The 24,981-nt window shown below is 39.4% G+C and overlaps 1 protein-coding gene across 4 annotated transcripts in view; it reads left to right on the top strand.

The window, feature by feature from the left end:
- The window catches only part of cntfr (ciliary neurotrophic factor receptor), a 335,019-nt gene that overhangs the window by 35,896 nt on the left and 274,142 nt on the right, over positions 1-24,981 (top strand). For 3 of the 4 annotated variants that reach the window (XM_054744199.2, XM_054744200.2, XM_054744201.2), the window contains exon 2: positions 13,619-13,660. The exons of the other annotated variant lie outside the window; for it this stretch is intronic. Coding sequence is in view for 2 of the 3 variants with exons in the window: in XM_054744200.2 (XP_054600175.2) it covers positions 13,658-13,660 (3 nt within the window). In the remaining variant the exon portion in view is untranslated. The remainder of the gene's footprint in view (positions 1-13,618; positions 13,661-24,981) is intronic. 4 annotated transcript variants of the gene reach the window in all.

The raw sequence follows: 24,981 nt of genomic DNA on the forward strand, positions 1-24,981 counted from the left end.
TATTTTTACAAATAAAGGATTGCTTGCCAGGCTAGCAACAAACAGAAATCCACATTTTTAATTCCATGCACTGACTAGAGAGGGAGAAAAAGCGACATCAGTAAAGGCTTGTTCGATCTTTTAACAAACTGCAAATATGTGTTTTAATAATGGAGAAATTGGAATGATGGTGCATAAATGGTCATTTATGGACTGCTAGGTGAAGACGTAGTGCAGCTTGTCCTTTTAGACTGATCACAGAACTGGTGAAAGGGGTATAGTCAGAAGGCAAGGTTTTACAAAAAAAACTATGTGCAGGATCACTGTTTATGACTAGCTCACTAAATAAGTCAGTAATAATCTCTGTTACATCACTGCACTCTACTTTACTTCAGCTGGACCAATAAATAAAAGGAATTGGGTGTGTTCTATCATTTTAGACATGCAAATTCCAGCATACCATTCATCTTCAGGGTGAAATGGTTCAAGGGCTGCATGGTGATAAAGTTGATGGCACACTTGTCTTGGAGAAGGAAGGACCACGCTTAACACCCAACTGCAGCCATTGCATGTTTTTCCCATCAACGCATAGGCTTTCTAAACACGTTCCAGTTTTCTTTTGAAACATGCATGTTAGGCTTACTGGTGCCTCTAAACTGTCATAAGGTATATTTCCATTGTCAGAACTTTAGGACAGTGTTCAGATAATACCCGGTAAAACCGTAATTTCTTTCATTCATCTGCTCAAAAGCATGACTTTTCCAGAAAGCACACGGATAAGAAACATGTTAATATTATGAATAGGTTTAAAAGTAGGGATGGACAATATATCGGCACCTATATTAGTATCGGACGATGTTAGTCATTTTTTAACATATCGGTATCAGGCCGATAAATTAAACTGGGCCGATATTAACAACCGATATTTTTTCCATCTTTTTTCTATTTGTTCATCTGCTTCAGAGGGTGAGGGGGGTGATGTGTTTTTGTTTAGTCATGTGAAAGTGATTGTAATCATCTCAGAACCGTAAATGTGTGTGGTGGGTGTACATAATGTCAATTCAGCTTTAATAATTTTCATTCCGAGCCAAATCTGCTGATTTTAGAGGCATTAATGTCAGTATATCGGTATCGGCAAATATCGGTAATCGGCCATAACACTGATATTAATATTGGATATTGGTATCGGCCCAAATATTTCACATCTGTACATCACTATTTAAAAGTAACAACGTTGTTGCTCATAGTAGTGTCAATGAGCAGCTGAGTGCTGCGCGTTCCCACAGCAGGAAAGCACAAATTGGCTTCCATCCCACATCAGACATCCACGCAAATAGAGTGGTTATTGCTACATTAGTGCTGGATTTCTGATGTGGGTAGGAGTCCAACTTCCCTCTGCTGTTGAGACTTGTCCGCTGAGCAGAATATGGCTGCAGCTGGGTCTGGGTCACAGACACAGCAGCAGCTATGTTACTCTTGGTTTTTGTGAGGCAGGCAGAAATTTACATTATGAACATGGTTTCCGTCTGGTCTCGGCTTGTCAACGAGAACTCCCTTACGTCTCTTCATGTTTTAGTCACCAAACAGCAAGTTGTATCTCGTTAGTGTCTCGTTACCATTATGAGAAAAAGGGGCATCAACGAAATCAATTTGTGATCATTGTTAACGGAAACAGCACTGCTTTTGGGTAAATTCTGGGACAGGGAAATTGACCCGGAGATATGGTGGCCTGGTCCTCTCAGCTGTTGTGTCTCCATACAAATTCGGCTCTTTCAGAACTTTGCACAGACGTCAGCGTACCACGAGTGCTTCAGCAGAGAGTGATGTCACTGATCAGCGCTAAAAGAATCCACAGTAACTTTAATAAAATGAAAAGTTTTATTTTGTTGAGTACAGCGTAATTTAGTCCATTCAAAGGACAGGAGCAGCTGTGTCATGTAAAATGTGGCGTACAATGACCAGAAGAAGCTATGTGTGCATGCTGGACAGGGAGCCAGTCCATCGCAGGGCAACACAGAGACACACAGGACAAACAATCACACACACACACCTAAGGACAATTTAGACAGATCAATCAACCTAACAGTCATGTTTTTGGACTGTGGGAGGAAGCCGGCGCACCCAGAGAGAACCCACGCATGCACAGGGAGAACATGCAAACTCCATGCAGTCCTGGGTTCGCTTCCAGGCTGGGAAGCGAACCCAGGACCTGCTCGATGCAAGGCAACAGCTCTAACCACTGCGCCACTGCGCAGCCCGTAGGATTCAGATTGATTTATAAAATGATTGAATGTTGACAAACAACTCTGGTATTGTTTGGCGTGTAGGTGTGGACACATTTAAAAAAGAAGTTTAACATTCTTGGATTATATGTTCAGATTAGGCTGTCAAATTACAGTAAATCATGCGTTTCAAGGCTCTGGCTGGATTTTAGTCTCTCCAAGCTGAAAAATCAAATATGTTCCAGATCCAACCACATTTGGTTCGTAAAAATAATTTAACCAATATATGTCATCCTTTCCCAAGTCGTGTGTATATGAACCACACACACACACACACACACACGCACACACACACACACACACACACACACACACACACACACACACACACACACACACACACACACACGTCCACAGGCAGCAATACATGGACATTTGAGTCAATTCCAATCAAAACCCCAAACACCAGCCTGCCAATCTTCCAACAGTGTTCTGCCTGCTTTTCCTCAGCCAAACTGTATGTGTGAGCTGGATTTGTGTTGATATGTCAGAGTGTGTGCATGTGTGTGTTAGCCGTCTGACGGTACCAGATAAGGTGGCAGTCATCTTATCATCCTGAGCCAACCTGCCCTAAACCCTCACAAACCTCAGGTGTCACATCATGCTGGCGTTTCCCCCAGCACTCCCTCATTTTCATGTCAGTTTCACACCAAACCACTCTCCCCCAGGCTCCCAGCTCTCCTCTCTGTCTTCGGACATTGATTTGCCCACCAGTCTTATTTGATAGGCAGTTAAATATATTTTAGAGGAGTTTTTCCTGTTATTTCTGGTTCTACTATTTAGTTTTTTTGACACAAGCAATGTTGGTCTTTCTTTATAGCTGTCCACCTGGATATCTGCTCCAATTCTTTCCTCATTTTAAGACTTTGAAATTATTTTTTTAAATTAATTAATTAATTGATTTTACTGTATTGACTTGTGCTTTGCTGTGTTTTGGTCACTACCTTCTTTTGAAGTCAAGTGCTCTGTTTCCTTAAAGACATCCACGATTAACGCTAACTAATCTGAACCACCTCACTCATTCTTCTGTTCTCCCACTACTTTGTTCTCTCCACTGCCCAGCAGGCACCTTTTATCTAACAACCTCTCTCTCTAATTTGTCCTGTAATGCCTAGAGTCTCTGTCACTCAAGTCCGCCTGGCTGTCCGTCCCTCACACCTCCCCAAGCCTTGTAGGAACATCTTTAATCCTATGAGCTCACTTTATGGTAGGAGAGTCTCAAAGTGTTTCAGTGATAAGAAAGCAGAGGCTGATCGTTCACATTTGCTCAAGTCAACTAAGAAACTAAAAAGCTATGATTTAAAATATTTCTGACAAGATTGCAGTTGTTTCCCATTTCCAAAGCTCCAATGTTTCCCACAACCAGATGCTCTTCTCCCTCAAAGCTAATCTTCTCCTTTCCTTTTACATTAACTCTAATTATTTGATGTGTCACGTTTAATCCCCAAACAAAAAAACAAAAGCTTTACATGCAAAATATGTCAACGGTCGTCCATCTGTGTGCTATTAGGCCTGCCCAGAAGTACGCTTTTACATGACAGGCGTGTCTTGTGGTTAATCTGTCGTACAAGAACACCAAAGACACTGTGACTTGTGCAGGAACCGAGTATCGAACCGCTGGCCATGTGTCTGGTGGCCCGCCATCTGACAACTCATGCCGCAAACCAACAAATATGGATATTTTTTTCTTTTTAAAAGTAGTAAACACGCCTTTCCTGACAGTTTTTTGAAATGCTGTTGAGTTTGTTCCACCACAAGCCTCAGATTGTCAGACAGAAGACTGTGATGAGAACAAGAGGCAGTTCATGTTTTAACAAAGGGGAACAGTTGTTAGCATCAGATTTTCATAAATATGTTGAGTATTTTTATTTCTTTTTCCTCTCTGGTACTCTCATCTCATCTCATCTCACGATAGACGTTCTCTCTCAACGCTGCAGAAGAACAAAACATCTGAAATGGACTTTTCTTTCCACTTCTTTCGTCCTCCACTCCATTGCTGTGCCTTTCCTTCGTTTTCTTCAAGTACGTTACAATCTGATGATCTGAGACAGCGATGAGAGGAGTAACTGTCTCCTGAATGTCCCTCAGGCATTCAACCATTGTCCTTCTCATTGTCTTCATTATTTAAACCATTTTGCCGTTCTTTCTCCCTTCATGCAGGTGAATGATTGTAAATCAAGTTTCCTGTTTTTGTGAAACAACTCGTAGACTTTCTTATTTTTACAAGCAGAACAACAGTTTTTATCAAACTCATATCAGTGGAGTGGAAAACTATTTCATTTCTCATGTTTCCCCAGCCCTAGATTTAAATCTTACAGAAAATCAAACATATTTATTATTTATATTCTTACTTTTTAAATCACATGGATGATGTCATCAGACATTATATATTTCTTCAGTCCTTTTTTTTTTTTTTTTTGCAGATCACATTGTTTTCTTGGCAATGGCGTGCTTCATTAATGATGACATTTCCATGAATGTGTTCATGTGCAAACACAGCGGCTACTGTGAAAGACTCACAGGTTATTAAACGCAACCCTCGGTGATAGTTAAAGCCTCACTGACCTCTTCCAAGCATGATCTAGAGGAGAATCTATAAAGCACCTCTGGTGTTTATCTGTGTGTGAAGGAAAGCGAGTCAGAAAGAAGAGGAGCCATAAATTAAAGGGTTTGTTTACACTTCAGTGTCCTTTAAAAATTAGTCCACTTTGCCTTTATAATGACATGATTTAGCAGTTCGGACAATGTCAGGCAGGTCTTTGTGACACCAAGTGAACAATTGTAAAGTCAAAGCTGGATAAAATGATTATTCTGAACCTTTGACCTGCAAGTTAAAGAGTTCATTTTAATGAAATTAAAACCCTTAAAGATGTTGCGGCGAATCTGCAAACAAGCTAGGATTTGAATGCAAACACGGGACACTTACCCCTCCCCTCGGGTGTCGTCCCTTTGATGCTTCTGCTGAAAATGGAAACCTGCGTTAAAACAGGATAGTACATAACACCGGTCACCATTTTCTAGGTCCAAACATCTTTTATTGTACATGATTTAAAATTGTGTTTTTCTTTTTGGGACTCTGGTAGTCTCTGATATTATTGAGGCAAGAGCCTCTCACACCAGTGGTGTTCTGCGGTTCGGTGAGACTGACAACCGGATGGTCCAGTAGTTGTTTTCAGTCCAAAATGTGTTATTGGCAGAAGTTCTTAGATGAATGCCACATAACCACTTCATAGTTTTTTTTTGTTTGTTTGTATTGTTTTTGTTTTAAATCTTCACTATACAATTGTAGCTATACTATGTTAGAATGTTGATAAGAGGCATGGAAAACTATTTAAAGCTACTTTGCCATTACACATTTGAACAAAATTTTAACTATTTTGTGTGTGGGTGTGTGTGTGTGTGTGGGGGGGGGGGGGGGGGGGACCAGTTTTGTATGTAACTCAATCAGTCATTCACACACTTCTTCACACACTGGTGGGGATGAGCCACAGCTACACTGGGGCGTACTGACAGAGGTGAGGCCTGCCGAACACTGGCGTCATCTGTCCCTCTGACCACCACCAGCAGTCAAGGTGGGTTATGTGTCTTGCCCAAGGACACAACAGCAGCATTCTCTGGTATGAGCTGGGATCGAACCTGCAACCTTCCGATTATTGAAATTGTACATCACATAAAATGAGTGGGACCTGGGATATTTTAATTTAATGTCATTGTTGTTATTAAATACAACCTCCCATGTAGTTTTAGATCTCTGAACCAGGTGTGTCTTCATCCGTGTGTGTGTGTGTGTGTGTATGCTGATATTTACTGAGGATGGGCCGACCATATAGATAGAGGAACAAGTCCATTAGGTTATGTACATGTGGACGATTATAAATTTTTGATGCAGGCAGTATGGCAGTCTGTTTAGAGCTTTTAAACATGACACTACTTGGTTTCTAATTCATATGCGTTACATGGTGAATGTACAGTACGTATTGTGCTGGTTTTACATTATACATGTTGGCCCATTTGCTGAGCTTTTCTGCCACAGTAAAGCAGGTCATCTTCTCTGTTGTGGAATAACAAGCAGATTCATTTCCCTTTTTGGTTTTGTCATACAGCACGACAGAGATCCTCATCCTGTTGTATTAGAATAGTCAGAGAGAACAAAATCCAAAGTAAAACATCTGCTCGGTGATGTCAGATGACAGTTATGAAGCAGATTAGAAGGCTTATAGTCTAAACCCTCTGCCTTCAGTTTGCTCTCTTAACCTCTGACATCTTAACTGTGCAATTCTCATGTCTCCCTTTCTCTTTTGCACCTCTTTTTCTAACTTTTCTTTATCTTTTTTTGTGATGTGTCTATCTTCTGACGAGGATTTTGGATTTGGAACTTCTTGTTCTGTTCACTTCACATTAGCATCATAACATATGAATGGTGTGTTCCTGTCACAAATACGCTTGTGCTGTTATGGTTTAGCAGATGTTGGTTCAGCCACTGCCTCAATACTATTTCTGTGTACACAGCTGCTCACTTTTATGAAGCCCAGTGAGTGCCAGAAGTATAAATACATTTTAGGAAACTGAGCATGAATTTGCAAATGTGCTGTTGGGGAGAAAAGTCAATACATCATTGTCTAAGTCCAGCGGCGAAGAAATTACAGATTATCGCTTAGAGATTTAAGAATGTCTGAACAGACCGTGAACAACACTTTCCACCAATGGTGGAAGAGATGATGAAGAACTAATGTCCCTTTTCAATAAAAAAAGTCATATTCTCTAATAAACAGTTATATTTTAAAATCTAAAACCTTGTTATCTTCAGTTTTCATGACTTACTTGTTTTATATACAGTAAATCATCTGTCTACCTGTGGCTGATGGTTAACCTTTCAAAGTAAAGTGTCAAATGAGTTTGTGACCTAGAAGGTTTTTGCCAGACAACAAAGATGAGTGTTTACTGATCTTTCATCTCATTATTAATCATCTTAACACTAGAATTCCCAGAATTCCAACACAACTAGAATTCCCTGCAACAGTCACTTTGACAAGGTGGCCATTAATTGCAGGCTGACGATGAGCAAAACGGGTCAAGTGTGCTAAAAGTGAACTCATTATGAATGTGTAAACCTAATAATAGGGTAAGACGATATAATCCCCTGTTGGCCTGAAGCAGCATCATTTCTAATGCTTATTTGACTGAGAATGTACTTCTAAAAGTTGTTTTAGCAGCTGTTTTACATGGAGTATGAACTGAGAGTGAACGCATGTGAGTTGGAAAGTTGGTTGCTTAGCAACGGTGATGCTGTCTGTGGGGAAAATTAACAATGTAAACAATAAAGCTTTGAGGCTGACGATTTGTGGGAGACAAAAACAAAAACAACCATATTTATTTTTTGATACATTATTTGGTAAAATTTTACAATAACATTACTTCTTGCATAATCAAGCAATCACAAACTATTAAATAAAGTAATAACAATGTCTTAATATTCATGGTAATGTTCAGTAGGCAAGACAAGACAGCCTTTTTTATATAGCACATTTCATACACCGGCAATTCAATGTGCTTTGTATTAGCAAGAATAGCAAGAACATTAAAATCAATGTGACAGAAAAGTATTAAAAAAAAAAAAAAAAAAAAAAGTTAAAGTGTGAGCAAATAAAGTGCAGAAGGTGCAGCATGAGAAAGTTTATTCAAAGGCTGATGAAAACATGAAGGTTTTCAAATATGATTTAAAAGTTTCTAGAGTTGGGGCACATTTGAGGTCACGAGGAAGCTGATTCCATCTGTGTGCAGCATAGTGACTAAGAGCAGCTTCACCCTGTTTGGTTCTGACCCGAGGTTCTACCAGCTGACTGCTTCCTAAGAATCTCAGAGCCCTGCTGGGCGTATATGGAAGGAGATCTAACATGTATTCTGGCCCCATAGTAGTGCATACTAAGCAAACACCCCCAGCCCCCTCCTGACCCTTTGACCTAAGGACACTTATTAGTTAACAATAACAGTAATATTAGGGATCTTTAGTTTATTGATGCTTAATGATGCATTAAGTAATGTTAATAAAGGGACCCTTATTGTGAAGTGTTACCCATTAATTTATGGAAATAATAACATGGAAAAAGGACATACATAAATAGGAAAAGTCAGGAAGTCAGGACAACATGAGATCCGTTTAACTAAAGTTGTTTGTTAACAAAATATGAAAAGAGTCATAATGTCTGCCTTGGGAGTTCTAGTGTTAAAGCTTTCATTCCCTGATTAATTTTTCCCATCAAAGGTGCTGTTTCAGGGGTTTGAGACTGACAGATCAGTGAAAGGGTGGAAAATGACTGGATTTTTTACTCATTAATATTCATAATGTATAAATACCTTGCTCCTGATTGGCTCACAGAAATACATCTCTTATGTTTGCAAGCCAAGGTGGACGAGTCCATAAATAATAATGCTAATTTTCCCTGTGGTGGCGTTTTCTGACCCGATCGTTTTCATGTCTACTTCCTTTATGAAGGTTGAAGATAATGTTCGTGTGCAGCATGCATGACTCAGACTCACTGACTGCACTTCTAAAAGAACGAGTAATGCACGTTCTCAGTGAACAAAACCTTTAAAGTTACTCATGGATAGTAACAACCAAAATGACCTTTACTTTTACTTAACATAGAAGGGGATGTTACAAATTCCAGATGGTGCTAAACTTTGTTTTGTTTTTACCATGCAAAATGTAAAGAATACATCTCTCCACTTCTAAAAAGAAAATGAACCCACAAGGTCCCACTTGCACACGTGGCCATGTTCTTAGACATGGTGCTGATGGTCTTCAAACAATCATTGGGTGTTTCTCAATGTCAAGGCCAGGCGCCTTGCTCACAAGGACACTGTCCTTCTTTGGTCAAAGAAAACTGTTAAATGTAACAGACTTGCATCACGTGACCGCGCCTTCCACGTGACACGGGAGATAACATTATATTTTATATGTATTATTTTCAATATAAATAGTATACATAACAAGCTTTTTACTTTTTAAATTGTGTAGATGTTTATTAAATAAAAAATATAAGCGAGTTACTACCCGCTAGCCACCGAAGCTGCAACTACTAGTTACATATATAACTTCTTTGGATCTAAAAAAAAACATTTTAAATTAGCTGACTTACTTTTAAACTTGAAAATTGTCCCCAAAGTAGCTGCCAGCTTCTGATCCGCCGTCTTTTTAAAAATACCGCGGTGTATTGTGGGTAATTTTTGACCAAGGCTAGGCTACAAGACACCTCCTGTGTGTCCTTGTTCAGCTAGCTAAACGGCTATCAAATGGAGAACACACGCCTCGGTAGAACGTGAACATTGGAACCGACTGGAACACGTCTTGGCGGCTCGTGATGATGTATCTCCTAGGCAACCGGGGTGGGGCCAAGACATCAAGGCAAGGTTCCTTGACATTGAGAAACACCCATGGTTTGTTCTAAGCATCACGGTCTGCGTGATGGGCCTGTTGTAAGAGAGTTCCAGGTTCAAGCCCCAGCAACAGCCTTCCACTTGGTTCTCAGGTTTACCCTATTTGTGTGTGGTTTTTCTTAAATTAGAATTTAACTAATTAAAAATAAAATTTTTAGAAACAAATAGCATCAAAGCAGACTCTGCATGAATAAACAAGAGTCAACAGCTGGGAATAATGTAGCTAAGGACTGAATTTCTGGGTTCCACCTGTTAGTAATTATGCATGAAGCCCATGCTTTATACATTTTATCACTAATAAATGGGGTTTACTACATTGTTAGGAGTCACAGTTTCAGTATCTATATTTTATTCTTCTTCTACTTGTTCCTGTGCAGGGTTAGGAGGGCCTAGGTCTAAATATGTAGAGATCACTGACCAGAGGTGCAGTCTGGACACTTTGTAAGTCCATCACAGAGAATAACAGCATTCTAGAATATGAATCCAGTGTAGCCAGTTAATCTGTGTTTTGTCTGGAAACTGAAAATTCACACGTTCACAAAGGAGACAGTAGAAACTCTGTGCAGGCTCCAGGCATGAGTCGAATCCAGGACCTCCTTGCTTTGCTCAGAAAGCTGAATGTCATCTCTATAACTTAGTTGGGGAATATATTCAGCAAAAATACTGGCTGCACATTTTCAGAGGGATTAACTTTCACTATGCCCACAGTTTAATTCTGTGTCTCTGCATGCCCTTTTAGCCTCCATCTTCCTTACTTCATCCACCCGCTTTCTAATAATAGCCTTTACTCCTGGAGCTGAGTGGAAAGGGGGGAACGGCTGATTTCATATTGGATTTTCTACAATGCCCAGCTTGCTTTTGAAGACTTCTTTTCAGCCTATTGATTTAAAGTAGCAGCTCTGCAAGAGTAGCCTTATAATTTTCCGGCTTGATTTGCACCACATTAAAGGTGACCCCATGTTAAAAATGACACTCGAGCTTTCAAGGCTGTGTGTTTAAGCAGGCTTCTTTTTGCCATCATTAGTAGCAAAAATCAGGCTAAAATGTGCAATTCATAAATCTTAGCATGAATCTTGTTATACAAAATTATTTTTACCTTTTTTTGATGCCAGATTAAAAGAAAAATCTTGTCTTTCTCTCTTTTTTCTTCTCTTTGCCTGTTTTCCTGCCTTCTGGCAGGTAGCTCAAACATCTGTATGTAAAGTGCATTAGGTCTGGCTAGGAAAGAAAGCAGTGGCACACATACACGATTTGGGCCCGACGTTAAATCTCTTACCCTGTTTGTATAATCCATGAATCAGGTTGTGCCATCATGTTTTTATTTTTTTTATTTTACCAACGCTCTCCTGCTCTTCCCACACAGCAATGCAACAGTCTTATAACAGAATATGATTGAAACCTCATAAATGCAGAGTTTAGCTGTGTGTTTCTGTGAAAGCAGGCGATCTGTTAGAGGGGTGTTGAAAAGACACATGCTGAGTGTGCAATTATCTATGACATCCATCTTTCACTGTTCACACTCTCTTCAGTCTATTTTAATCCCTGTTTGTAGACGCTACTGTATATTTAGCTCTTTTCTGTAGTTTTATCTTTTTCTCCTTTTATTGCTTGCACAATCAAGAGCCACTGAAATGGATTTAGCCTAGCCCACTGAAACAAGCGAAAAGGGGCCTGTGGGATTTGCTTTTGCTGATTTGTCTGGTTTCGATTTGGTTTATTTTGTTGCATTTTTATTTCCTATGTGGTGTTTTTATTTGTGTGTTCTCAGCTGGTGTGAAACGTAATGTGTCGGGTGGAGAGTTCAGGAGGTGCTGAACTGGAAAAGTACAGCTGGTGTCAATGTCTGGAAGAACATTAACACCACACACATACACACACACACACACACACACACACACACACACACACACACACACACACACACACACACACACACACACATAAAAGTGCTTGGGTGTGTTTCGAAACTCATTGTGGGGCAGAGGCAATGGGAGCCGGGGACCGAGATAAGGTGAAAGGTAGACAGACGAAGAGCAAACAAAACTCCGTAGAGAAAAGGTGTAGTTGTCTAAAAGGTGATGTTTGAAATGATAGCGCATTCTGCTGCAGCACAGCAGCATCAGCAAATTCTCTGCTTCTGTATTTAGTTTTTTTTTTTCTTCAGTTTAGCAGCCAAACAGGCAGGCTTGCTCAAGGACAAGATTTCTTCAAGTAAATAGAGTCTGTCAGACACCGAGGCCCCCGTGACTGCATACCTAAATGTAAATAAAAATTACACTAGAATGAAATAAATCATCAACATTAAGGCATGCTTGACTATCAGAGCTGCCTGAAAAACCCATAAATACCATTTATATTTAAATTTTCACAAAAACGCATGATTTACTTAATTAATGTTTTAATTATTTAAGTAATGTCATGTGATTCCTCTTCATCTTCTTGACTTACATGGCATTTCTGACACTTGGTAGAGTTTGGTGTTTCTCTTAAATAATAAAAGAAAAAAATCTTTAAACCATTCTAATCTAAAAGAAAAAACAAAGCCACAACAGTTAATGTAAACGTCCATGTAAATGTTTAAGCCAACATAAAATTACATGGATAGTTACAAAGAAGTATGTGGTTATTTCCAACAGGAAGTTGGGGAAATTATTTTTGTTGTTTCTATTTTAGGTTGTACTTATTTTTTTGTAAATTATGAAATTATTGAAGAAAAAACAAATTGCAGGATCATTAAAGTAAGATTTTTTTTTAGTCTATTGGGATTGCCCTAACTGAATAAGGCATCCTCGAGTTTGCATAAAGAAAAAACACAAAGAACAAACCACAAAAAAAATCACAACTCGTGCGTACCAGAAATGCTTAAAAACCCAGAAAATTAGGAAATGTGTTTTAAAACATTTTTAAAAGATGCAAAATTTCATAGATTCATAGACTGAAACAAAAATGATGCGGTTTCACTGAAATTTGTCTAATAGTTAGAATTAGAGAATCATTAAATATCTTAAAGGCATTTCTATGCAGTCATTCACTGCTGTTAATATTCAACCATCAAATCCATCACATATGTTTTATTGTCAATTTTAACACATAACTCCCTCTGATTTCTGTAAACTGATCTTAATCATCTCTGCTTTACTTTGTAAACGACTATGACAGTTTTATGTGTCTGACACTTCTACAGGTCACTTGCAGCATTAACGTGACAGAACCACACTCATTAATTTAAATGATTTCATTCAACTAAACTGTACTTTTAATTTAAATTCTTGCATTCATGCAACATTTAAAGTTCTGTATTTTCCATTAAAGCGGGTCTTTGTTGCAGCGTTGTCCTGGACACTGAACCACTTCATCAGAAGCTAGATGTGGCCTCACTAACAGCCATTTTACCGTGCTACAGTTTTGGCTGATGTGCATGACAAGTTGAATTTCCGTGAAGCAAAAGTGTGTGCGTGCGTGTGCATGTGCGCATGAGCGTCTTGCAAGCAGCGTGAGAAGCGTGTAATATGCTCACCTGTCCCCGGCTGCAGACTGATGGGCAGGTGGAGCAAATGGAAACCAGATAGAAGTAGAGAGCGATGGCAGAAAAAAGGGGAAACAAATGCAAAGTAGATAAGACCGCTCCAGCAAGCCAATGGTGAAAATGCTTTTCACTTTGGAAAAAGTGTAGCCAAATAAGTTGCGTTTCGGCGGTGTGTTGATATTAACATCAAGTTCAGATCTAAGTTATCTTTTCATGATGAAATAAAAAACAGAGGAAGAGACGAGTGCTTTTTTAAACGCTCTTTCAGTTTCAAGGAATTTGTAGCAATTTTTTTCAGAAAACCTTAAAAAGCACAAATGAAATTAATTTATAATTTAATTTTTTTATTTCTGTAATTCAAAATCACTAAAAATCCCTGTTTTGTCTTTGCCAGGGTGAAGAGGAAGACCCAGCGTAGACTTCCTCTCCCTTTATGGTAAGCTCAGCTCTTCCCGTTTACATTTCCTGGTGGATGTTTGCAGGAAACCTTCGGCTCATTTGGGTTAAAGTTCCAGCTTTGATTTGTTTTTTCTTTTTTTTCCCAAAGATTCTTGGCTCACCAATTCAGCCGAGGATCTTTGAAACTCATTTTATTTATGCTCTAAATTCTCTACCTTTTCTTTTTTGAACTCCTCAGCACATTAGCAGAGTGGCTGCATCCTTTTATAAATTTGTCTCAGGGTAACGTAAACCTTTCCTCACCACTTTGAAGAGGACAGTTTCTTCAGCTCAAATTTAAACCAGCTATTTGGGCCACATGTGTGAAGAAGCAAAGCAATACCGTGAACATGTCTGACATGTGTGAGAACACAAAAGCATAAATGGTGAAAACGTTGCAGATAAAACTTTTCAAAGTTTATGGTTAGACCGAAGAATCCACTTTTTAAAAATCATACGTAGAGCTCTCGATAACCACAAGTAAAGCGGTCCCTGTTCCTCTGTCAGTATCACGTCTTTGGCTGTTTCTGGTTGCCGTGGTGACATGTGTGTCAGCAGCAGGATGTGTGATGTATGTTGGTGTGTGTGTGTTAAAGCGGTGGGTGTTGATGGAACTCTGCAGAGGCGTATAGAGTTCCTCTATCCAGAAATGCCAGCGACAAACGTGTCAGTGGTCACATATGGAAAGTGCAGGAATGCAGACATTACACGCCGTCCCCCCAGCACTCGCTGGCATGCATGCACGCACACACACCAAAAATATGCAGATGGCATGGACACAAATGTAGACAGATATTCAGGTTCCATGCAAGCCACTGGATTCAGGCAGCCCAGGGCTATAAGGTTACATGCAGGGACGTCCATTCCTGCCTCCTTTATAACACCGACAGTACTCACTCACCTGAAGCTAACATTTAATACTGCTTATTTTAAATTATAAAGAAGTGCCTGTAGTCATTTTTGAAAGACTTATACATAAATGACAGCTGATATTTGCATAAAGAATTGTCAAATGCAAATTGTTTCTCACTTGACTGATGCCGAGGAGAGGCTGGGGGTTCAGGGCCTTGCCTTTGGGCATCTTGACTTTAGCGAAGGAGAGGAGAACACCACTCATTTGCTTTCCCCAGCCAGTTTTCCCTCTCACAAGTCAAAGGGATTAAAACACAAGACCGCGAAAGCTTTAGGCTACTGCTGAGAAACAGGTGTAATGCGATGCAATTACACTCCGCTCCTTTTTTCACCGTTGTCGTAATTGAGTTCAAGTTCAAGAATTTATTCTCTCCCTCGGGGACGTTCGTCTGGCAGCGTGACATATGTCATGGTACACATTCACAACAAAGAGGCGAAACACAGAAACACTAGACACAGGAAATCATTAGGAAGAAAAAGAGGCTCGGGAGACGGAGAAAGGTCCGACTGTCTCCTCCATGTAGAGATTCTAATGGAACTGGAGACTTAAGAAGTCCGACACCAAACTCCTTTTATCCATCAGATAGAAATGTCTTTTGCTTTTCCTATTTTATTTAGCCTGAAGGGAAGTGCCATTGCCTTTTTTTTAAGAAACTGTAATAAGAAAAATCCACATACTTCATTTTTAAAGGTGCTTCCATGAATGTGTGAACAGAATTTGACATTTTTCTCTAGTTGTATTTTCTCTGGTTTCTTGCAAACACAAACAGGTTTAGCAGCAGTTCTCACCGGTGCAGCTTTCAGCAGGGATATCACACATTGCTGCTGCTTTTACTGTGTAATGTGAAATAGGCAATGCTGTGAAGGTTAATAAAACAAAGTTTACAGGAACCGATTCCGAATTTTTGTACTTGAAGGTGTTTTAAGACAGCCAAAATCTACTTTATTGAGCTGAACTGAGCAGCTAGTTGTTAACTCGTCAGTCCAGTTATAGAGAAAAACATTCTTTTACATGCTTCCTTGTGTATTTTAAGATGAATTGCATATAATTAATTGTATTATTGATTGTTTATTATTCATTTTTTCCAACATAATCTTGATTGGTGGACATACTTTAGTCTTCTCCTTCTAGTCGTATTGCTCATCTCCAGTTTAGAAAACAAAGTCTGTGAAATAAAAGGAAATTAAGACAGTTGTGGACAATGAGATACAATACATAGTCAGAACATGTTACGTTGCAACTGAAATCCTCTTCTGGTTCATTGACAACAGCAGAAGTGTTGGAAAAGATCTTCATAATTATTACGGTTTTATAATTGTTAACACATTTTAATTGTCTGGAATGTATGTTTGTTGTATGTAATAATCTGTTTATTTAAAAAGTTTTACATTTTAAAGTTTTGAGGAGGACATATTATGCTAAACTCATCTGTCGCATCCTTTTGAGCTGCCATGTGGGTCTCCACTGCCTCTACAAATGCTTCAAACATGAACATTAACATTTAAGCTGATTTTCTATGTTTGGCCTGAGAGAAAAAAGCCAACAATGAGCTGTTTTAGAAAAATGGGAAAATTAACATAGAGTCCCCTCTCACCTGGAGGAGAGCCGCTGTTACTCCGAGTCCCTCGTGGATATCTGAGCTTCTTAGCTTATAGCAGCCTATCAGGCAAAGGGTGGGCATGGCCAGGTCCAGCTTGTTTTCTAAAAGGGACATAGCCATGAATCGGCTTCTGGAGGCTACTGAAAATGCCAAGAAAAAAACTGCTGATGTCGCTTTCTGTGAGAGATTTTAAGGACGTTCAAGAACTTGTTTGTGTTGACCATAGAACTGTTATGACTAAAAATTACATTATTCACATATCCTGTAACAGTCAAAAAGTCTCTTATCCAATTACAAAGTTTTCTATTCTATTCTGCATAGTCAGTTTAGGTGTGGAATACTGTTTTGCTGAACTGAAGACAACCCTTTCTAGCAACTAACAGACTGTTGTCTCATTTTCAAGATGAAAATGCTTCATATTTTGTTTTGTTTTCTTTTATCACATCAGAACATAACAAGACTTGGTTTGTTTGCTATTTCTTGTCAGCCTTGTAGTGGTTTTGCATTAATGATTCCATAAAGGATTTTTGTCAGAATCAGCTTTATTGTCAGTGCTCCAGCGTCTCGAAGCATAGAAATTTGACTCCACAGAACAGCCTGACCACAGATACAGGCAGACCACGAGAGCTGCCATTCGAGGCGCTCGTTGTGTTTTCCCATTCGATCTATTGAAATAACCTCCTCTTCAGAGTATTTCACAAGTACTCCAGAAGTGTGTTTACATCAAAACTGAATGCATTTGCTATTACAGTTTGTGAAACTATTATTATGTGTGGCTTTAACTTTTCGTTGATAGCTAAGTATTTCACCCTACCCAGATCTGTATTTGTAGAAATATTTCAAGAGATTTGAGCATATAGCAGCCGAATATCTATTCATGGAAGTGATTGTCATATTCAAACTAGTCCCTTCCTTCTTTAAGAAAATGTGAAGATCAAAGTGAGTGTCTGAAAGACCTACAAAGACTCACTCAGCTCTAGAGGAACGCTCATGAATTGTTGCACACGAGTTGACCTACAAGATACGACCTCTTCTGTTCAGATTCATCTCTCCCCATCTTTGGCCACTGAAAATGAACATCAACAAGCATTTTTGTAAAGTTTCGTATGCTTATGTGAGTATGGGAATACCCATTAGATGAATGTTGGATGGAGATGGGGGTCAACAGTGATGAGTGTGTTTTGATCCCATTAGGTTGCCAGAATCTCCTATACGCTCACACCTTACCTCCCACACACATTCATTCTGGATCGCTTGTGCTCAAGTGGTACTCACACTCGTACACCTCTTTTTTTTTTATCATATTGACATTGATTTGTCTGTTTCACTTCCTGATTTGTTTTGCAAATGCATTTTGGCATAAACTTGGTTTAGAAATTGACTTTTAGAATTTGTGATTATGGCTGTTTTCTTTTTGCATGTCTGAGTGTTTGCATCAGTCAGTCTCACTTCCACTGCTGTCCAACAAGTGATTGTAAGAAGGTGTGTGTGCACATCCTTGTGTATGTGTGACACCTGAAAGCTTGGCCTGCACTAATGGATCCAAAATGACCAGATAGCTCATTGTTTATGTCAAACATTCAGGATGTTATTTTATTCTTTTTTTCCAGAATAGCCAATACGCTTTCATCTCTAAACTGAGGTCATTGATTAACATCAGACACAAAAACAGGGCATTAAGGTTTTTTTTGTTAACCCACTATTTATCATTAAGAGACAATAATTGTTTTGCCCACTGTTTTGGTAAATAAATTAGACTTTTTTATTTTGGATTTGACTTTTCTTTTTTTTTCTTTGGGTATCTGCTGATTTAGTAAGTACAATAAGTAAGTAAATTTTATTTATATAGCACTCATCACATACATGGAATCACAAAGTGCTTCACATAGATCAAAACAAAATAAAACAAAGTCATTAAATCATAAATAGATTAACATCATAAAATCAAAATGCTCTCAAAACAGAATCAGATTAACGTCAGAAAAAATAAAGTCATAAAATTATAAAATTTCATAAACAGATGAAAGGTTAGAAATTTGAATTAAAAATAAGAAAATAAAAGATTTAGGTAAAAGCAGCTTTAAATAAAAGGGTCTTCAGTGGTTTTTAAAAGTGTCCAGACTGTCAATGCTGCGTAAAGATAAAGGGAGATCATTCCAGAGTCCAGGCGCGTTGCAAGATTTTCAAAAGTGTGGGGGATGTTGTCTGTGCCTAAAATAAGTTCATGTTATTCATCTTGTTAGATTAATTTCCATAATAGCGGAGCAGGTGCGAATTTTAGACGCGTCACGCATGTCTCCGTTTTAAACATGTTTAAACTGTTCAGAATACAAATCCAGGCTCTGTCTCGTTAGATTGGTGTAACTAAAGTTTGTACTGAATGAAACTTTACATTAAACCATGTTGAAAAGAAAAGGATCCGATTAAATAATTTTCCCCTCATTTTACAGTCAGTACAGTGCAGTGCGCGTGGCTCTGGGTTTAATCAAGTTTAATTGTTTCTCTTTGCAACAATCTTCACAAGAAGGCAAAACAGTTAAAGGGCAGGTTACATATATTTCCATTTGACTGTTTATTTTGACGGATTAACTCAAGGATGTTGGTTGTTTTGAAAGAATTACCCCGACGCACACTGATGCGCATGGATGAGCTGACATATTAATTGTTACGCACATCGCAGAGGTAACTAAATCAATCAAGAAATGATTCCCATCAGAACATCAGAGCTTTATACTGGACACTGTGCCCAGCGCAGACCGGAGCGCACACGGTGGACAGTGAGCTGAAGATATGTAGAGGGGTTCGCAGCGCAGTGCAGAACTACGGTGCATGCGGTAAGATTTCCTCCCACTGAAGCGGTCTGGAAAGCCGGTCTCTCTGAGGGATGTGTCACTTGGAAAAATGTTCGCTGATTGTGAAACTTTGGCTGAATAGCGCTTGTTCCCATCTCTAATATGGAGATGCATGATGCATCCAGTCTGAGGCAGAATAGCGTCTTCAGCTCAGAAAGCACCTGTAGAGACAAACAAAGTTTATGTGGAGCAGAAGCGGTCGGGCCACGGCAGGTGAAATGTTTCTAGCCTTCATGAAGTGAAATAGTTTAATTGTAACATTAATGTTACTGGACACGCTGGTCTGGTTGGTTAGACCAGTTTAATGTGGAAAACACACACACACACACACACACACACACACACACACACACACACACATACACACACACGCACACTGCCCGGCCAAAAAATAAATAAAAGTCACCACCTAAAAAAGGTCACACACGCTAATATTTTGGTGGACCACCTTTAGCTTTGATTACAACACACTTTTGCTGTGGTTTTGTTTCACTAAGATTCTGCAATGTCACCAGATTCATTTCCATCCAGTGTTGCATTAATGTTTCACCAAGATCTTGCATTGATGATGGTAGAGTCCGACCGCTGCACAAAGCCTTCTCCGGTCGATTCGTATTTTTAATATTAAATCATATGATCTATCACAGAGTTTATGTCTTCCTTTGATACTTTGATTATTGCCTGAAATAATTTGATACTTTTCTCAGTTTAAAGTCTCCTGCTGCTTGAAGGTAAAATTTGTGATCTGACAGGAAGGAGATGACAATCTACTGATGACACCCAGAGAGTGTATTTATCAACCACATCAGTCACGCTGATAGGATTCTTCTGGTGCATTGTCGGTGCTGTTAGATACGTCTGAGGATGTTTCAGGCGACCCAAACTGAGAGCCGAGCTTCTGCTGACAAGCCTGTGTACTGAGTAAAAGAAAGAATAGAATGAAGTTAGCTATGTCAACAATGCATGTTGACAAGGCACAGCTGAGTACTGCGCTAGTCTGCTTGCCATTGTGTGGCTGACATGTTTGGTGACAAGCTGTTTGCTATTCCTCACCCATGTTAGCATGGGTAGGGTCTCAGACATCTGCAGTCTGGTGAAACTTGAGCCTCTCTCTCCAGCAGACACTGTCAGCGTGTGCTCACTGATAAGGATTATCGGAGATGTGTGAGCTCTGCACTCTGGGATTGTCCTGTGTGCTGTTGGAGGTCAATACATGCGCGCTCTAATGTCCACGAGTGTTAGCGAGTGATTGTGTTTGCAAGGCAGTGGGGGTTAGGCCTGGATTGAAGTGACAATAGAGAGGAATTTAAATGAGAGAAAAAGGGGGATCAGCGACATTTGCAAGGAGGATGGAAGAGGCTTTGGCACCATTGTTATTCTTCCTCTTTGTCATTCTGCCTCTCTATCTCTCTATCAGTCTCTTTCAAATATTTTGCTTTCTCTGTATCTTACATCTGACACCTTCTTAAAAAAATACTTCAGTGTCTGCCTCCAGGTTTTTATTCCAAGTTTCTTGTTATCATTTATTTTTCTTTTTTTATCACTCATCTTTGCATGCTCTTTTTATTTTATATTTCTGTCTGTCTGAGCACCAAAGATTCATCTGGGTAGACAAAAATAATAATTATATTTTTACGTTTTGATGTCCTGATAAAAAAATTGATTCTTATCTTAACGGTGAGCCAAATATTCAACCAGATAATATAATTATCCTTACTTTATTTCCCACTGTGTGTTGAAAGGATATCTCAGTTTGTTTAAACTTGTGGTAGAGTGAAGAACCTATCTGCCGTATACAGTGATCACCAGACATGCTGTTTTGAGACGCATGAATGATTCAAGAGAAATGAGCCAAGCTAACAAATGCATGAAATCAGACAAACAGGAGAGCATTGGTTTTTGCCGTCTAAAACTATCTAAACCATGGTTTTGGTGGTTTTAAGGCAAGGCAACGCAGCTTTATTTATATAACACATATTAGACACAGAGGCAATTCAATGTGCTTTACATTAGTGATTACATACTTTAAGATTAACGTGATAGCACAATTAAAATACACAAATAATTTCAGATTAAAGAACCAGAAAAAAGACAAAGTTAATGGCTGAGGAGTTAGCGTGCAGAAAATGCAGCATAAAGCCTAGTTTATACTTCTCCATCAGCTCCACGAGGGAGAGACGCGCATGCAGGGACAGAGATGTCATACTCTCTGACTTCTGTCTCCTGGGAAGTGTTGCAAAGCAATTCCCCACCAGGACACAAGAGGGCGTAGCGCTGTTCTGATGCATCCTGTCATGTATCAAGTCCAAGATAGTGCATTTACTATTGTGTTTTTTATATTTTAGAGACTTTTAACATGGACAAATTTGTCCCTCATTCTCCTCCACCTCTTCATGCGCCCGTCCCCTCTAAAATAATAATAATGCATTGAACTTATATAGCGCTTTTCTAGACACCCAAAGATGCTTTCACACACTCTCACCTTCACACACTGCTAGTGATGGTAAGCTACTTGTAGCCACAGCCACCCTGGGGAGGTCTGACAGAGGCGAGGCTGCCATTTGGCGCCGTCGGCCCCTCTGACCACCACTAACACAGGCAAGTTGGGTGAAGTGTCTTGCCCAAGCACACAACAGCAGGATACCCCTGGCGGGAGCTGGAATCGAACCCATGACCCTCCGATCATAAGGCAATCTGCTCTACCACCTGAGCTACTGCTGCCCCAACCCTCCCAAACCCTCCCAAACCCTCCTTTACTGTCATTTCCATCCACCAATAAAACGCTTGCTGCTGAGTCTTTAAGCAAGGTATTCTTCAAGCTGTGTTGTGTCTGCCGCTGGATATCTTTGGCTTTGTGTTTAAGAGGGAGCAATGGCGGCACTGTTGACAACAGCGGTGTCCTGACCAATCATAAGCTTGCATTCTCCATCTTGTTGGACGGACGTTTAGAAAAAAGAGCTAGACTCTGTCCAACCTTGCGAGTCTGCTGGAGAGCCCTCGAAAGGATGGATCATGGCGTTGCGTGCATTCGTCCCGACGCAGACGGAGAAGTATAATATTAGGCTTAAGAGACAGTAATTCAAAGGCTAATGAATACATTAAAGTTTTCCATTTTAATTTAAAAGTTGGGACACATTTGAGGTCATAAGGAAGCAGATTCCATTTGTGTGCAGCACAGTAGCTAAAAGCAGATGCCTGCTTCCTAAGGATCTCAGAACCCTGCCGGTTGTACACACCGGAAGGTGATCCGACATGTATTCTGGCCACATGCCATTGAGTGATTTATAAATTAGTAGAAGCACTTTGAAATAGATTCTGTAGTTAACTGGTTATCAGTGTTGAGATTTAAGAACAGGAGTGATGTGCTCGGTTCTCTTGGTTCTTGTTAAGACTCTAGCAGCAGCGTTCTGAATAAGCTGCAGTTGCTTCACAGCTTTTTTTGGGAAGACCAGAACAAAAGACCATTTCAAAAATTATGGTGTGAAGTTTCATACCACATCACGTTTTTATCAACTATACTTAGAAAAGTAAGATTAGTAGTTTGTTTACATGGATCCATTTGGTGCTTGCAAAAGTTGCAAAAACACACACTTTGGTTCGGTTGCTTTTGGAGTTATTTTCAGCTTGAAGTGGTTGTAAATTTGAAAGCATGCTTTTAACCACCAAACTGGCTCAATCAGAGCACCACTTCGCCTTATCTGACAAAACTCTTCCTTGCTTTTCCAAAATGAAAACATATTGATGACCTTCTCTGACAAATAACATTCATATCCTCATATGACCCAATCCAAAACAAACCAAAATATCTCTAATAAAATTGTCTGATTTCATTTTATAACCTAACTTTCAATATTTTAAATCACTTCGTGAGTCTGCCATCAAACCAAATGTATATGCTTGCTTTCTGTCCACGTCTCCATTTCTCATCCCACCCATCCCCCTCTTCTCCATTGCTTTGCTCTGTAGAAGCTCTAATTGCGATCAATTAGGAAACTTCAGAAGGCTGAAATAAGAGCTGTGACAAGGGGCATCCGCTGAGCTGGCAGAGAATGAGAGAAGGAGAAATAAGATTTCTAGGAGAAAGAGAGGTGGAGGAGAAGAAAAACGGTGACATAGTAAAGGATGGAGCCTGGGAGGGGCAGAAGAGGGAGAGATGACCCCAAGTTGGTGTCGAGAGATGAGCTAATGGTAATAGTGTGATTGATGCGGCCGTGGCAGCTGAAACTCACATCGTTTCTCATTCCAGGTATCGATTCCTGACAGTATCTTGTTCACTTTGGGGGGGGGGGGTTACTGAATTTGGCATGGCACAGGCATCACCGTGTTAAAGGGGTTAGGGTTGTAATCCCATCTGCAACATCTGCTGGTGTATTAAAGGATGCGCTGAACAAAAGCATCATGGTTTAAATTCTCAGCATGCTGGCTGAACAAAGAGATGGGATTGCAAAGAGATTTCACAAAATGTTCTACATTACCATCAAAAACATCATTTGGACAGGTGAATGGGCAATAAAAGGGAAGAAGTGAGAGAGAAAAAATCAGACAAGCTGCAGCCTGGTTGTGAAAAATTACACTGAGCTGGATGTTTTTGTTTATTTTATTTTTTTTTTATCATTTTCGTTTATTGGTTTTGTTTTATAAGTGACTTTCCATTCTAACTTCCTATTTTGTCACTATGGCTATCAGTTCTGATTTAAAAAGCCTTTGTGTGTCACGATCTGCCCCTGCCCGCCTGACTGTGTTCCTCTCCTGCCATGATTACCCTTATTGTTCTCACCTGTCCCTCGTTTACCTGCCCATGTTTCCCTAATTAGCCCTCTGTATTTAAACCACCAGTTTTGCCCCTGTCCTTTGTCAGTTCATTGTTTTTGTTTGCTGGTGTCCTGTTCATCCCATCCCATCCCATCCCATCCCATCCCATCCCATCCTGCCACTAAACCATTTATACTTTTACCGAAGCCTGCATTTTTCCTCCGTTCAGCTCATCCACACATGGTCCGCCGTCTCCACCTCCTACACCGTAACATTGTGTTTAATTGTAAAATAATATGTTTTATGACAACTAGCTGTTTAACATTTCAATCAACAAAAATTATTTAGAGTAATTAGAGAATAGTAACAACAATACATTCATTTTGTTATTTTATTATATTTTCTTATCTAAACGCCATCCTAAAAATATTTAATATTTAGACATATTGCTTTAAAAAGTCATATACTGAATCCTTGTCTAGACTGTAGGAATATGAAGTAGACTATGGTAATTTCTGTCAAGTGTCATGCTGCTGCAAAGTTAATTCAAATAAATTGTTAATTAAAGACACCAGAAAACCATCTCAACTATAAATAAACAAATTAAATAAAGGTCACAAATTTCCAGTACGAAAAAAGTTGAGTTTCTGATAGTACAAGGAAACATCTTTAAATGATAAATAAAGTTAATAAACAAACTCAAAACTTGTTGAATTTTTTTATGACTTTAGACTCAAATGTGACCACAGTCTCCAAGGCAGCCTTGGAATTTTATGTGTTTATGCAGAAGAACAAGGAGCTTGCAGTATTCCCGCTCAAGGCAAAAACTTATAAAACGCTTTATTATGCAGAACATTTCTCCCTTACAAAAAAAGCACAGCATTCTGGCCGTCTTCAGCTTTCCGTGGCAACAACAGAAGAATGTTTCAAATGCTTCAAATCTACAAGATTCACGCCATTTCACGCAGAGTGTGACTTGTAGATAAAATAAGCTTGTACATAAACCAAATGGTAATTCGGGCTTCTCTTGTCAGCCTTGTCTGTAGCCTTGGGTTTGTTAAGTGTTTCTGTTCTTGATACGTACACTAGACACTGAGAGCCTCTGGTCTCTTGTTTAGCTGGCTTTGCCTTGGGGCATAACAGACCCTTTTATCTTGTCACCCTAATGTATGTGTGTATTTGTGTGTGAGACAGAAAGACAG

Source organism: Nothobranchius furzeri, chromosome 6, assembly GCF_043380555.1.
Source record: "Nothobranchius furzeri strain GRZ-AD chromosome 6, NfurGRZ-RIMD1, whole genome shotgun sequence".
Lineage (NCBI taxonomy): Eukaryota > Metazoa > Chordata > Actinopteri > Cyprinodontiformes > Nothobranchiidae > Nothobranchius > Nothobranchius furzeri.